The sequence below is a fragment of the Herpailurus yagouaroundi genome, unplaced genomic scaffold (assembly GCF_014898765.1).
Source record: "Herpailurus yagouaroundi ecotype Mexico unplaced genomic scaffold, PumYag 67383, whole genome shotgun sequence".
Taxonomy (NCBI): domain Eukaryota; kingdom Metazoa; phylum Chordata; class Mammalia; order Carnivora; family Felidae; genus Herpailurus; species Herpailurus yagouaroundi.
The window spans coordinates 315,651-331,204 of record NW_024420199.1 but is presented as its reverse complement, the minus strand read 5'-3'; the positions used below and the strand labels follow the sequence as shown (position 1 = coordinate 331,204).

General features: G+C 43.6%; 2 protein-coding genes across 3 annotated transcripts in view; both read right to left on the bottom strand.

Moving 5' to 3' along the window:
* Positions 1–3,252: 3,252 nt before the first annotated feature.
* Positions 3,253–6,116, bottom strand: TIMM8A (translocase of inner mitochondrial membrane 8A). Its single transcript, XM_040467226.1, has 2 exons — positions 5,897–6,116; positions 3,253–4,347 (listed from the first exon to the last, which is right to left on the bottom strand). The coding sequence occupies exons 1-2, from the start codon at positions 6,026–6,028 to the stop codon at positions 4,186–4,188; spliced, it is 294 nt and encodes a 97-aa protein (XP_040323160.1). The 5' UTR covers positions 6,029–6,116; the 3' UTR covers positions 3,253–4,185.
* A 620-nt stretch (positions 6,117–6,736) lies between these two features.
* Positions 6,737–15,554, bottom strand: part of BTK (Bruton tyrosine kinase) — a 32,201-nt gene continuing 23,383 nt past the window's right edge. For both annotated transcript variants that reach the window (XM_040467225.1, XM_040467224.1), the window contains exons 11-19: positions 15,411–15,490; positions 15,125–15,252; positions 14,249–14,323; positions 13,600–13,771; positions 12,868–13,084; positions 11,540–11,604; positions 10,609–10,727; positions 9,934–10,091; positions 6,737–7,238 (exon numbers count right to left, since the gene is read on the bottom strand). In XM_040467225.1, coding sequence (XP_040323159.1) covers positions 7,167–7,238; positions 9,934–10,091; positions 10,609–10,727; positions 11,540–11,604; positions 12,868–13,084; positions 13,600–13,771; positions 14,249–14,323; positions 15,125–15,252; positions 15,411–15,490 — 1,086 coding nt within the window. In that variant the 3' untranslated portion in view covers positions 6,737–7,166. The remainder of the gene's footprint in view (positions 7,239–9,933; positions 10,092–10,608; positions 10,728–11,539; positions 11,605–12,867; positions 13,085–13,599; positions 13,772–14,248; positions 14,324–15,124; positions 15,253–15,410; positions 15,491–15,554) is intronic.

Genomic DNA, 15,554 nt, shown 5'->3' with positions numbered 1-15,554 from the left:
TAATGGTTAATGGCTGAAATGTTCCTCTTGTTAAAATGTTAATGGATGTAATGATTTAATCATCAAATTGATTTAGCATTTCTTATATAAGTACTAAAAGTAGTAATTCAATTATTTTCTTTTATCGCAGGATTTGTGTGTAGTGATCAGTTCCACTTGCTTGTCTTCATAGTGGGACCTCATGATGGCCTCCTTATGTATATTCAGATATGATCTTCTGTTGGCTTTCTGTGTCGGGTATCAAGTTTGGGCATTGCCTTGAAGCAGCTGTTTTAGGGAAGCCAATCACATAACCAGCCCTCAACTGGATACTCTTGACTTGTCTGTGATGGGTGTGGCATTCAAATGAACTATCTGACCAAGGCTTTGGCTATTGCCAGTACCTATGCAGTCCTTTTCGTATAGTATTTGCTTTTCCCTACTGCTGTCATCACCTCTCTGCCATTCTTTTCAAGGAATGGCAGCAAAGTCTCTCAGCAACTTTGGTGGTACCACCTGTGGTTTCCTCACACTAGTTCTTGGGCTTTTTTCCTCCATGCCTTTTGAGAGGTCCCTTGTGGTATCTGCTGCCCATTGACTGGGGATCAATTAATCTAAACAATACCCAAAGGGCGCCTGGGTGGCTCAGTCGGTTAAGTTTTCGACTTCAGCTCAGGTCATGATCTCACAGTTCGTGAGTTCGAGCCCCGCATGGGGCTCTGTGCTGACAGCTCGGAGACTGGAGCCTGCTTCAAGTTCTGTGTCTCCTCTCTCTGCCCCTCCCTCACTTGTGCTCTATCAAAAATAAATAAACGTAAAAAAAATACTTCATAAAAAATCTAAACAATACCATTTCTCTTACATGGAATAAAAATGCACGTTACCAGACTCTTCTGCATCAGCCTCTTTTGAATCCAGAAGATGAGACAGGATGGGAGTATGAAGAGTCTCAAAAGATGCACTAGTGGGTGGTCTTTGAAATAAAATCTCCCCAGGCCAAGATTTTTTAAGGTACTCATACGAATGAAAATTGGTTTAAAAAAAGCCCTGATTGCTTTCCATGTAAATATTATTCTACATGGGGTTTATTGACTTGTTATATTTTTAAATCTAAACTCCTAATAGAGATTTGTTACCGTAAATAAATATGAAGTTCTTGCTTGATTTCCTTGCATGTGTCATCCCTAATGTTCATTCATGGGTTCATGGACAGGGGCCTTAGGGATAGTCTTGGTCCAGTTTTCACAGTATGCTTAGTAAAACCCTAGAGGTCCTAAGACAGTGCCTTAGGCACCACAGGGGTGGGTGAAGTGGGGGTGAGGGTGACAACAGCAGGCCTCCAGATATCCCCATCACTGTTGGAGCAGCTTTGCTTCTCTGTTTTATACATTAGGCTTCCAAGTAAGATTGCATTTCGGGAACAGCCTGCTAATTCATTCCTTTTATTTCTTTATGTCTTAAGCATTGTACCCTGAATATTGAAATGAGAACTTTGAATGTTATTAGGGCGGACACTACCACCTTTCTATCAAGATCCTGAAAATAAATTCTGGAGACTGACAAAGCAAACAAAAGCTTAAATTGTTGCTCTGGTATACTTAACTTCCTCGCAGATGGGGACAAATGTTCGAACTTTTCTTTCCTATTATCTTGTACCTAGCAGTGTCACACATATACTTGGTGCTCAAGCATGTTGTATCAATCTGACAGACTCTTTCTCATTATGTACACTAGCTGAGCAAGCAGTAACACTGTAAAACAAAATGGTTAACTTTGTGTCTAAATGTGAGGAGAATATTTTAATACTAAGTGAAGCAAGAGTAACAATGAATGAAATAGCTAATAAATAATGACATAATAATATATAAGAAAAAGAGTAAAGAAGAATTAATAAGAAGGCAAAGACTAAAAGACCCTCCCTTTATGACTTGAGGTTTTATGAGAACACACTAAACTCGGGGGGGGGGGGGGGGGGAAAACAATAGAGATATATAGATACAAAGTATATGCTAGATACCTACCCTAAGAGCCTGAGTTCTCCTGGACTTCAAAATGACATTATTACTTCTCTACATGTACATGTTCTCCAAACAGCAGCCAGATCCCCGTAAAACTTAAGCGATATCACATCACTCATCTGCTAAAAACCCTCAAATGGCTCCCCATCTTGCTTGGTAAAAACCAAGTACTTGCAATGGCCTACAAAGCCCTGTATGATCAGTGCACATCCCTGCCTCCCAGCTCCAGTCCCTCTCATGCATAGGTCTCTGACTTTATTTCTTAGCATTCTCCTTATTCATTTCACCCCAGTCATACTGACCTTTTGACTAGTCTACTTTAGCATCACAGCACGCTGCTCTGACCTTGGGGCCTTTGGACTTTCTGTAACCTCTGCTTGAAATATTCTTCCCAGATACCAACATGACTTGGTCACTTAATTCTTTCAGGTCTCTGCTAAAATGCCATGTTCCCAAAGAGGCCTTCTCTAACCATCTTATGTCAAATCACAATACCCCCACAAACATTCCCTGCTTTTTCTACATGGCACTCCTTTATTTTTTATGTACTCCTGAGTCTCTGGCAAGAAAGTATCTGGCACAGAGTAATCACTTAAAACTTTTGTTGGGGGTGCCTGGGTGGCTCAGTATGTTAAGCATCCAACTGTTGATTTCGGCTCAGATCATGATCTCAGTTTGTGAGATTGAGCCCCATGTCAGGCTCTGCGGAGCCTGCTTGGGATTCTCTTTTCTCTCTCTCTCCCTGCTCCTCTCCTGCTCATGCTATCTCTCAAAATAAATAAATAAAACTTAAAAGAAAAACTTTTGTTGAATTTTTTCATCAGGATTTTTAAAAATTTCCTTATAGTACATATATGGTGGAAAGCTAAAAGGACTTGAGGCTTCTAGAAATGTGTATTTCCCCAACCTTCGTGGACTTGAACCAAAGACTCCCAACAGGCAGTTCCACTTTAGGTCTACACTCCAGTATACTACTAGGATTTGAAGTTGGGGGGGTGTGGAATCCAGTCAATATAACCTCTTCTACTACACTCAAGGAATGGACTGTCAACAGTGAAATTTCCCCCATCTCATCTCATCTCATCTGAAGGTTCTCTTTTTGTCACATAAAGGTCAGAGATTTCCTGGAATACCATGCTGTTCCTTGCACAGAGGAGGTACCTGGACTGATTAACCTTCAGTCTTGGAACCAGACTACACCAAATCTCTCCAGGGTGCAGGTGATAACCAGAATAGAAAGCCTTCTCAATCAGAGTTTAATTTTGTAGAAGCTTTTATTTCAGTGATTAAAAAGATGCAATCAATGGAACCTATACTGATTAACATTAGACATGCACCTCTACCTGAAACTGCTGTTAGTTCTTGACTGGCCTAAATCTTTACAACATACTTAGGCACATCTTTGAATTTTTTCAACCCTGATACACAGCGTCAGTAAGCTTCTTCCTTGTGGCAGTTTAGTAATGAGTATTATGCTCACTGGCTACATTCCTTTATAACCAAAGGCCTCTAGACACTCAAGCTACCTGTACTACCTTGAGACCATACCTTTATATATTTAAGTAAATCACAGCATAGGGGAGATTATCTAGAAAGCTGAAGTGTATTGTATGAATATCCCATCGATTTTTTTCCAACACTGATAGTCAAAACACTAGATAAGGAGGCCTACAGTTAAGTAGCAAATTACCCTTTGCTCATTGCTGCCCTTTCTGAGAGACACAAAGATGTATAACAATCTCCCCAGAAATCCTAAATGAATCCATGCAAATGACAGGTTGTACCTATGTGGTCCCACTATCAAATTAGAGAAAGCAGTTCCACTGTCAAAATTATAGAGAGCAATTAATGGGACTTTGAGAAAGCACAGTCCCACATACAGTAATATGCATCTAGTAGAGTTTTCCATTCATCTGTCAATTGTTTTCACAAGATTAGCATTAAAAAACAGTCAAATACACATGTCCCTCAAAGCGCGCACGCGCGCGCGCGCGCACACATACACACACACACACACACACACACACACACACACACAAAACTGGTCTTTGTTCATTCTCAGATGACAGGATGTCCCAAGAGTGACAAAGGTGGGAGCCAATCCCCCCATAGCCTTTTCTTCAACTATCCCATCAACAGCTCTTCATTTCTTGGACTACCTTCCTTTTCCAAAGAGGTAATGCTGAGATCAGTCAGAAAGGCTTTCTGAGAAAACTGGCTTGGTTTTCTGGGTCTGTTCCAGTCGATTCAAGATGAACTGGCTTGTATCAATGAAGCGCTCAACGCAGTTCACAAAACAGGCCTCAGCCCGACTATCCAACTTTGGCCCAGGCTTGTCCATGCACTTTTCCTGCTCGGGACAAGATACAGAATCACAAACAGGACAAGATACAGAATCACAAAGAGAACTTGGGGTAAAAAAAGGGGGGGGGGGGGAAACTTCTTGTTATTTATAGGAAAAATTTCACCTAAACCCAGTATCTGTTATGTTAATATTTCTCATTTGGCGTATGGCAAGCAGTTATCTACAGCCTTACATTAAATTCTCACAACAATCCTACCTAATAGATACTATTATTAATCCTCATTTTACAAACAGGGAAGCAGTGGGAGAGATACTTTGCCCAAAATTATTGGGCCAGAAAATGGTGGAGCTATTACCGCGCCCAAAGGGGGGGGCCCCCCCCAAAATACAAGTGAAGTAACCCTTGGCTGAATTTGGCTGTAACTCCACAATGCTGCCACCATTAAATGCCTTTAGACTAACTGCCAGGGGGAAAAAATGGGGGCGAAAGCATAAATCACAGCAGTGACACCCTGAAACCTATCAAACAAAAAAAAGACATCTATTACCCAAGATGCTGTAACCTTGTATACTTAAGCCAGAAGTTCTTGAATCCTCTCAAGATGAATGGAAAGTTGTATGAATTTTCCTAAAGGGCCCACAAATCACAGATTCTTAGAGGAATCCTCAACCACACCTCCTCCTGGCCCAAATGTAATGAATTACAGTTGTTGTTGTTTTGTTTTGTTTTTTAAAGAATGAAAATACCAAGTAGTACAGGACTTAAGTAAGCATTTGTTAGGGGTCAGAGTCCCACAATACCATAAGTTTATGTGAAAGGGACTATGGAACCAATAACTGTATATAGTTCAAGTTATTTCAAATGAATTTTATTAGTTATTCTCTGCTGTGTACACAAGCGTCAGACTCTCCACTTCCAAGGAAAATTATCCTTGACCTCTGAATTCTATGAGATTTTTTTTCTCAAGGCAGGGCAGTTATGCTGTCCTTGGCAGGTAGAGAACACTTTGATCCTAAGCTGCAAATGCCTTTCACCCTTTTGCCAAGTCCCCTCACAAGGCATACTCAATTCCTCAACATTGAGACCCGAAACAGCTTGGTATTACACAACAACCCAACAAAAAAGCAAATTTAAGTGTGTGTGGGGGGGGGGAGACGCTACTTTTACAGTTAGTGGGCTACAGCGACTCATTTGTCACGGACAACGGTTAAAGCAACTGGGAAATCCAGGTTAACCCTGAGGAGTCCAGGAATGGGAGACTCGCTTCCTGGGAATCGGGTCTCCAAAAATAAGAGCTCAGTATTGGTGACCAGCACCAGTCAGCGTCAACCTCAGGTGCCTAAAAGTGCTGCTCGGGACAAGTGTGATCCCCAGTCCTCTGAACCAACAAAGCCGAGGTCTGGCGTGAGAATTCCCCGAGAAGCGGGGTCACCCTCTCACCCCTCCCGCTTGGTGTGAGAAACCGAAGGAAACCAAGGCAAGACGCTACCGGGTCCTCCCCGTCCCCGAATCCTGGACGTCCTGACAAGTCCCGCCCGGAAGGGGCAGGGGGAAAGCAGGGACAGTGGCTAGGTCTCAGACCCAGCTCCTCACCCAACAAAGTTCCGTCATCTGGTGCACCAGCTGCTGGAAGCGCTGCTTCTGAGTCTCCACCTCGATGAAATGTTGCAGCTGTGGGTCCACCGAGCCCAAACCCGCCGCGGACGAAGACGAGGAGGAATCCATCCCAGCGCCGCCACGCGTGCCGAGAGGAACTCCGCAGCAACTCACCGACCTTCACGTGTCTCCGCGACGGAACCGGAACCACAATCCACCGCCTCCAGACCCGCCCCGTGACTGCAATGCGCCGGCGTGTGGCCCCCTACCCCCCGCCCGCCGCTCCTCCCAGCCGCTTGCGCTCCCCGCTCCAGCTCGAGACCCAGCGGCCGCTCCCTACGTCAGCTGGGAGGCCTCCGGGCTTGTAGCCGGGTGTTGCGATGCGGTCGAGATGCTATTCCAAAGAGAAACGGTCAAAAGTGAAAAAGGAAGTTACTTCACACCAGGTGGCCGGTTCGGTCTGCCCGACAATCCCTGGCCCTGCCCACTTCCAAATTGGCCCGCGCTTTTCCTGCCGCTGTGACTGCTAGGCCCGTCTCTTAGCGATCCTGGAGCCCCAGTTCTTTGATGGTGTTTTGAAAGAGGCTCCTGCAGAATTTGTCCCCAACTTTCAGATTCATTCCGGTAATGCTGCATGCACTGGTGCTTTGCTTGTGAGTTTATCTCTGATTTAGAGCCAGAATTTTCCAAGAGCCAGAGGAGTTAATTGCCGTGGATCTTGCCGAGTTCTCAAAGTAGGAATATGGCAAACCAATGCCACACACCAGTTCTCTGCAACACTGAGATAGGGCGCTTCAGGGAGGTTGTGTGATTAATCGAGGTAGCAAGAAACCTTCGTGCTTTCCAGTAATTTTATTTTATCAAAACACCCTGCCCTCCCATTTTTATGACACCATTTTATTCTTGCCAAATTCTGCCTCCCGCCCCCCAAGCTCTAATGCCTACCCAAAGAGCTGTTGGATCCCTTGTCAGGCTATTTACATCCCTCCCTCCTCCAAACTTTCCATCCCAAATTCAGTCCTGTCTTAATACTCCTGGAAATTATTTTCTCTGAGAACAATACCAGGCACAAGAATTCCTTGGCTTTTGCTCAGAAGGTACTATCCCAGAGAATCATAGAAAAGAGTCATTCCTAGATGTAGAGAGGGGCCTTTGTGTATTCAGCAAGAGCACAAAGGACCCAGTGCCTGTAAACCTGGGATTTCCTCAGAAATGAAATTGGGGCTTGTGGAGGAGAGGGGTAGAACCAAGAAGCTTATTGTTGAGCTCAGGATTCTTCATCCATGACATCTAGGATGTTGCTCAGAAGAATTTTGAAAGTAGGACGTTCCTCTGCTTTCTAAAACCAAACAGAAAGTAGAGTGTAACAGCAGGCTAAAATCCAAAATTCAAGGGAAATGCACTGAGTAAGCAGCAAATGTTTATCAAGTGTATACTATATTCCCTATAGCATAACCTGTCAATTACACACGAAAGAAAGAAAGAAGAAAAGAAATGGAAGTGCTCCATAATGTCTTTGTGCACTTTTCATCTTTAGTAACTCAGGTTATTAATGTGATGGGACAATTCGCAAATTAAATTCACAAACACTGATTAAACTGAGGGTAAATTCATTACAAAATTGTACATCAATGCATCCTTATTGTGGATCCTCAAGTGAAAAATGGCTACTGAACAAGTTTAAATGTTTGACAGAACTGAAATTGTAAGCTTTCAAATACGGTTTCTATCATCCCACAAAGTTCTACAAAGAAATTAACATTTCAAGATCATGGGCTGCATCAGTGGGCAGAGATCCTCAGCACCTAGGACATTTGTATTACCACTGTCTGGCCTCTAGACTGAGACCCTTTGTGACCACCATGGTCCATAAACCCCTGAGGTATTTCGTGATTCAGGGCATATTCATGCCAGAAAGGTCTCAATCCATCAGAACCAAAAAGTCATCAATTTCTTGTCCCTTTGAATCAGTGGTTCTTAAACCTAGCTGAGTATCAGAATTTCCAGGGATGTTTAAAAAGACTTTTCTGGGTGGGGGGTACCTGGGTGGCTCAGTCGGTTCAGTGTCCAACTTCGGCTCAGGTCATGATCTCATGGCTCATGAGTTTGAGCCCCTCATAGGGCACTGTGCTAATAGCTCAGAGCCTGGAGCCTGCTTCAGATTCTGTGTCTCCCTCTCTGCTCCTCCCCCACTCGTGATCTGTCTCTCTCTCTCAAAAATAAAATAAACATTAAAAAAAGTTTTTTTGGAAGACTTTCTGGGTTCTGCTTCAGACATACCTAATTGGAATCTCTGAAAGTAAGGCCCAGTTATCGGCAGTTTTAAGAGTTCTCCGGGGATTCTGATATGCCAATTTCATGAGTATTACTTTTCTTTAAATGTTTATTTATTTTGGTAAAAAGACAGAAAGACAGAGAAAGACAGCGACAGGGCATGAGCAGGGGTGGGGGGTGGGGAGCAGAGAGAGGGAGAGAAAGAATCCCAAATAGGCTCCACGATGTCAGCACAGAGCCCAATGTGGGGCTTGCTCCAAGGAACCATGAGATCATGACCTGAGCCAAAATCAGGAGTCAGACGCTTAACTGATTGAGCCACCCAGGTGCCCCTCATGAGTACTACTTTAAACAGGCTCTGCAGAAAGCACCTGTATGAAACAGTTAACTAGCAGAATGAGGATGTCCTAGTTGGGAAGGAGCATTGTCAATCTCCCTTAAACCTGCATGGCGCAGGAGAGAGAAGGGAAATGGTGTCCCTTTTTCCATACATCCTTTGTGACTTCAGTCATTTGTTGAAGGGAAAGGAACCATGCTTTGATCCAGATACCCACTTTTCACCCCACCAAGAGGACTCCAGATTCACATATATGCTTGTTGGACACTGTCCTTTCCTGTTTCTAGTGGCACAGAACTAAGCCGAGCATTCATTTCCTACTAGAGATTTAGGGTGCCAAATTAAAGTTGCCAAGGATCTACTGAAAAGTGGAGAAAGCACCTCTGAAAAAACTCAAGGTGAGAGCAGCAACACAGTTTATTTTATTTTATTTTTATTTTTGAGACAGAGAGAGACAGAGCATGAGCAGGGAAGGGGCAGAGAGAGAGGGAGACACAGAATCTGAAGCAGGCTCCAGGCTCTCAGCTGTCAGCACAGAGCCCGATGCGGGGCTGGAACTCACAAACCACGAGATCATGACCTGAGCTGAAATTGGACGCTTAACCAACTGAGCCACCCAGGTGCCCCCAAAACATTTTAGTAATAGTGGGACAGGCTCCTTATTTTCAGAATACCACTACTATCCACATACCCCATGATGCATTATGTTTAAAAAAAAAATGACCACTACTGGGGCACCTGGGTGGCTCAGTTGGTTCAGCATCCGACTTCAGCTTAGGTCAGTGGTTCTTGAGTTCGAGCCCCACATTGGGCTCTCTGCTGTCAGCATGGAGGCTGCTTCAGATTCTCTGCCCCCTCCCCCCCGCCCCTGCTTTCCTGTCTCTCTCTCTCTCGCTCTCTCTCTCTCTCTCTCTTGCTCTCTCAAAACACTAAATAAACATTTAAAAAATTAAAAATGACCACTGCCTATTTTAGTTCCTTTCAGGATTTTTTTTAATGCCATTTAGGACCACAGCCAGAAAAGGTTGGCAGTTAGTAAAGTAGAAGAAAAAGCCAATGACTTCCAAAGAAATCAACACAAATTTTAATGACTTTTCTCTTCATTGTAAGCGTCCATACATTTGCCTGAGTACTGTTAACTGCCTGCTTATGCTAGGTGACATGGGCCCACAACATCCCCTCTCCCTAAAGCTGAGTTGGTAATGGAGTCTGTTAATGATACTCTAGGGAAAACTGGATGAGCCTGGGAAAGCCTCTGGCCATCAAAGGACTGGGGTACAGGCTGGGTCCAAGAATGTGTGTAGCTATCGGTGTGTGCCCAGCCGCCATGTGGCCAGGGAGCATGGGGACTGGGTGCCTGGCTGGCTAAATGGGAAAGTACAGCTTGAGGAAATCACTTAAGAGGTCCCAACAAAACACTTACCTCATGCCAGCAGCTGTACATGATGCTATATACCCTCTCTGAAGCTAGATGAGGCCTATAGAGACGTAGACCTTGGGCAATGTGTTCAGCTGTTTCACTGTTAGTAAATCTTTCATATGGCATCTTCCCCAGAGAGTAAATTTCCCACATCAAAACCCCTAGAAAATGAAAAAATGTATTAAGTCGATTTGCAGTCTCTTCAGGTAGTTGGGACACTAGTCTTCCTAGATCAATGTCAAATATTAGATGGAGCTGATTCCCCACACTTTGAATTTTGCATTTGGTCCAAACTTCTCCTGTAGTACTGACCACACTAGAGGGTAAACAGGGTCTTACTGGACTATTAGCTCCTCTAGGAAAGAGACAGCTTCTTATTTGTAATTATAGGGTCTGGTAGAGTCCCTTGGTACATAATCAGTATTCAGAAGCTGTGGAATACTGAATAAATTGTTCCTCTCAATATATTGTGAGTTCTAAGAAGGCAGGAATCATGTCTATTTTACTGTTTTTAGCCCCAGGAACCCCTGTGGTGCCTGACAATAGTAAGCACTCCCTAAGGATTAGAAGAATGAAAACAACAAATAGTAACCTCTGTGTGCAGGTTACAAAGTGGCAATTTCCCCACTGCTTTCCCTTCCTTTGAGCTATATAATCTGTATAATTTTATCCACTCACCAAAAGCCCAAATGTCAGATTTGCTGCTGAACTTGCTATACATAAGGACTTCTGGTGGAGACCACCGGACTGGAAATTTGGAGCCTACTGAGCTTGTGTATTCATCATCCAGGACATACCTGTGGATGGTTCAAGACTTGTTACTGTTAGGATTTGAAGAGCTTGACATGTGCTTAAACTTTCTTGGCACAGTCATATGAACTGCACAAATGCATGCCTATGGGCCAATCAGTATGTTTTTAAAAAGTTATTTTTAATGTAATCCTGTTTTCTTATCTGAATTAGCTTTCTTGATTAATAATATGGTTACAGAAAGTATGAAGTGAAATAATACTCCCTTCTTCTCTGTCCTTCTTTGTCTTTTCTCCTTCCTTCTAGTCTGTAGTTGCCCGTGGGAATTAGACTAATTAGTAAAGAAGGAGGCTCAGGAGTAGAGACAACAGGATTAACAAATCAAAAAAAAAAAAACATATTTGGAGAAATTGGCTAAAGAAAGAGGGAATGACAAAATAGAGGAGAGGGATACAAAGGACAAAAGAAGTGACTTAAATAATTCAGAGAAAGAAAAGGAACAGAAAGACTAGAATGAGGGGGATAAAAGAAAGGGAGAGTGTGAAAAACAATAATGCTGCCTCATGTTTGTGCTGTGCTATTTTTACTTTTACTTTTTTTAATGTTAATTCATTTTTTGAGAGAGAGAGAGAGAGACAGAGAGACAGAGAGACGGAACAGGGGAGGGGGCAGAGAGAGAGGTAGACAGAATCTGAAGCAGGTTCCAGGCTCCGAGGTGTCAGCACAGAGCCCAATGAGGGGCTTGAACTCACGAACTTCAAGATCATGACCTGAGCCAGTGTCAGACACTTTGAATGATTGAGTCACCCAAGCACCCTTATTTTACTTGTAGAGGGAAAGATGAAGAAGATACACTTACCTGGACAGGCCGAAGTCAGATACTTTAACAACTCCTTGATCATTTACCAAACAGTTTCGGGCTGCCTGTAGTACGACAATTACCAGTGAGACTCTGGCCCTGACATACAGGTCACAAAGGCACAAAGCTTCTGCCCACCAGGGGAATGAAGCCAGGGAAGCTTCATCTCTTTCACTCCAGAGACACTTTCCCACCCAGCAGGAGTCAGCTGTTGCCACTGAGAAACTTGGATACATTTCCCATACATCTAAAGCAACCTGCTATGTAGACATAAGTAAAACATTGAGGGCATGCAGAATGATTCCATTCACAGTGATGATTCCATGACACCTCTTCCTCTACCAAAATGTTGAGAGAATTAGGGAAAACAGAAGGCAAGTTTGTTTTGTTTGGTTTGCTTTTCTGCCAGTGGGCTAAGACAATTTGAGCCTTGGGCTCCCTGAAATAAGCAGTGGCACAAACTCTGATGCCTCTAGAGGCCAGGCAGGCACAGGCAAAATGAGAGAGTGAAGTGGGGAGGGTAGATTGCAGGAAAATGCAAGGCATGCAGTTGGTCTGAAGGAGGTAGCTGTTCCTCAGCACCAGTTGACTGTTAGCATGGTCTGTGAGAATGGGCCTGGTGTTTCAAGATGGTCAAGATTTTCAAGACAAGCTGGAAATTCAGTTTTTATTTTTAATGAAAACACTTTTTATGTTTATTTATTTATTTTGAGAGAGAGAGAGAGAGAGCGCGAGCACAAGCAGGGTAGGGGCAGGGGGCGGGGAGAGAATCCCAAAAAGGCTCCGCGCTCTCAGCACAGAGCCTGATGTGGGGTTTGAACGCCCAAGCCGTGAAATCATGACCTGAGATGAAATCAAGAGTCAGATGCTTAATCCATTGAGCCACCCAGGTGCCCTCAGTTTTTTTTTTTAAATGTGTTTTTAAGTGTTTGCTAAGTAACATACAACATTTTTTTTATAAAAGAACAAATGCACCCAAATGTACAAATGTACTCTGATGTAACCAAATGAGGTTCTGTGCCAGGAGCAGCCCCAATGGGAAGCAGGGTTGCCCTTCTGTCCTGAAGGACCCCACCATTTTTACTTGCTGTGGTAGGGGATGCGAGTGAGTGACAGCTCTAGCTACCACCATGGCAGAACTTGTGTTGGGGCTAGAGATCCTTGACTGGTTGACCACTGGAGCATAGGTTCACCTAACTGTTAATGCCTTCTAGATAAAACTGAAATGATGATTCCAGCAACCCTCGTCATCCATGTACTATATATATTCCTCTGCTACTTTCACCCCCTCGGTCCTTGGTCCCAGGCCAATCCTTCTGAGGTCCTACCAGGTCTCGGTGAAGAAATTGCTTTGACTCCAGGTATTCCATGGCTTCACAGACATCCTTGCACATCTCCAGCAGCTGCTGAGTCTGGAGGCGGTGGCGCATTTCCCTCAGGTAGTTCAGGAGGCAGCCATTGGCCATGTACTCAGTGATGATGAAGATGGGGCGCTGCTTGGTACAGACGCCATACAACTGTACCAGCTTCTCATGGGAAAGATTCCTACAGGAGAGGCAACAAACCAGTCCTCCCTTTCTGGCTCTGCATACTAATCAGAAAGGGGCTGGAGAGGAAAAGAGTTGGCCTGGGAGTATCAGGTAAGGGACCATGATAACAAGTTGACTTTCCTCCTTCCCACCCTAAACCACAAATATGCCTAATATGTGAGAGTAGAGAGGGATTTGAAGCCTGTCAATAGAGCAGAAAATAAGCCCAGGGCTAACTGAATAATAAGGGTAATCAGAATCAGTCTTCCTTTTGAAATGTTCATTTTTCACATTTATCCTTAAATGCTACTGAGATGGTACAACCCTGTGATCAACACTATTATCAACCAATATCTAAGATAAATAAATGATTACCTCAGCAGTTAGTATTCCCACCAATCAAAGACTGACCTCAGGCCCTGGTCCCAAATCTCTCCTACTCTAAGTCACCTTAAGCCACAGTGGAAACAGTCCTGATAATTCCTAGACTCCAGCAACTGGATTGAGAATTGAGTTTGGGCTGTAACTCACATCATGACTTTGGCTTCTTCAATGAACTCATCCTCGGACATGGAGCCTTCTTTGATCATCTTGATGGCCACATCATACTGGCCTCTCCATTTCCCATATTTCACTACCCCAAATTGTCCAGTCCCCAGCTCCTTTAAGAAGGTCAGGTCCTTTGGATCGATTTCCCATGATCCTATAACAACAAAGCCTTGATACAATTCTTTGGGAGTCATGTATGTATAATTCCTACAATAGATAAGAATCTCTACTAGGGGTAGTAATAGGCAAGTGGTAAAAAGGAAATGTTCAGGAGTACTAATGTCTCTTTGCCTGGGAAAATCTCAGGGACAGGGTGGTTACTGGTTGAAGGAATTGGAATTTTAGGTGCCAATTAGCCATAAAGGAAGGAGAAACTAGACAATCTGTTAAAATTCCTTTATGGTTATTTTTTTTACCACAATTAAAAAATAATCCCTTTATGGATCTGTTTTTGCAGTCCCAGTAGGAGCCACCAGGGCAAGAAGAATTATTAAATAACTTGTTTGGCTTTGTTTTAATCTTCCTTGAGGCAGCTGGTGCAGAACAATGTGCTGCAAGGTCTAATTGGGTCTGCCAAAGGTGGTCCTTGCAACTGATCAGTCCACCCTACCCTAGAGAAATAAGAAGTTACCGTAGCCCAGGCCTGCAGTGGAAGGTGCATTCTTGTTTTGTTGAGACACTGGATATTTGAGCCTAGATATGAGTCCTGAAACATACAAAGAGGGTCATGCTGCTGGTGCAGTGTAGGAGGTGGGATGTCATACACACCCTCGCTTAAAGCCTTACACTTCTGATATTTATCTTTCTGGTACATTTTGAATCCCAGAAGATCTTCACGAGCCCAAATTTTTCTGCAAGTTTCTCCTTTCACAAAAGGATTTTCAGAAAAAAAGAGATAAATACTAATTGAAATACACTCCCCAACTAAATATATCCCCACCTCCAAGCCCAGGCTTAGCTCACATTCTACTTCTGCTTTTGATACTGAAAAGTGTAATTGGGACCCCATAAAATTATAGCCTTGACACTGCCTTGCATGGGGATAGCAGACAGCAACAAGTCTTCTCAATGTATTCATGCCCTCACCAATCTCCCAGGTTTTCAAATGTCTACCAGACTTAGAAACTGTCTTCTGATATTTTCTAATCTGTATGTTCTTTGAGGGCAAGGACCTTGACTAATTACTGTGTTCTCCTCCAGTATCAAGAAAACTGCTGAGGACACAATAGGAACTCAATGAATACTTGCTGATTTATTAGTTACCAGTATCTTCTATGTCTTTCCTTACCACTGAGATTCAGTCACCAAATAAGAAGTCAGTCTGTACTGGGTGTAAAGTCTGCCTTTGACTGCCTCTTTACTTGACCTCTACCCAGCATCATAAGGGTTTTCTTTCACAGCTAATTTTCACTGCTTTGTGAGGCTTTTTGTCCCCTCACCACTTTGTCCTGAATTGCTTCTACTGGTTCTTGTCACACCCTTCTTCTCTGGTACCCCTGATACTCACCTGCAGAGTTATGCTGATGGTAGTTAATGAGTTCAGGGATGGTGCTGAAAAGGTGCTTCTCAGCCAGGTAATACTGGCTCTGAGGTGTGGAACACACAACATAATGGCGTATCACCCCTTGAGAGTCCCTAAGGAAGTGGGTGCTGAGTCAGCAACTTGAGAACAAAGGTCAGCAGGACCCAAAGTAAAGTGAATTTTGAGTTTAAGGCACACAGGTAGTAGGAGAGGCACACTATTAAAGAACCTCTCCCCTTTGTCCCCAGGGCCTTGGAACAGTAATGCTCACCCTGTAGATTTAGCAAACACAGACACAGTATATTTTCCTGCTTTGCTGGAGTCTCTGACAATGAAACCTCCTTCTTTCCCCTGAAACAATGAAAAAGAAGCTGACTTTAAGGAGGAAGTGGTGCTCACACCTGCATCCCACCTG

What these genes read in the sequence shown, in the direction of transcription:
- TIMM8A (XM_040467226.1), bottom strand. Translation starts at nt 6,028, where the DNA reads ATGGATTCCTCCTCGTCTTCGTCCGCGGCGGGTTTGGGCTCGGTGGAC. An exon ending in AGATGACGGAACTTTGTTGG is followed by an intron (nt 4,348 to 5,896) that starts GTGAGGAGCTGG and finishes TGTCCCGAGCAG; the next exon opens with GAAAAGTGCATGGACAAGCC.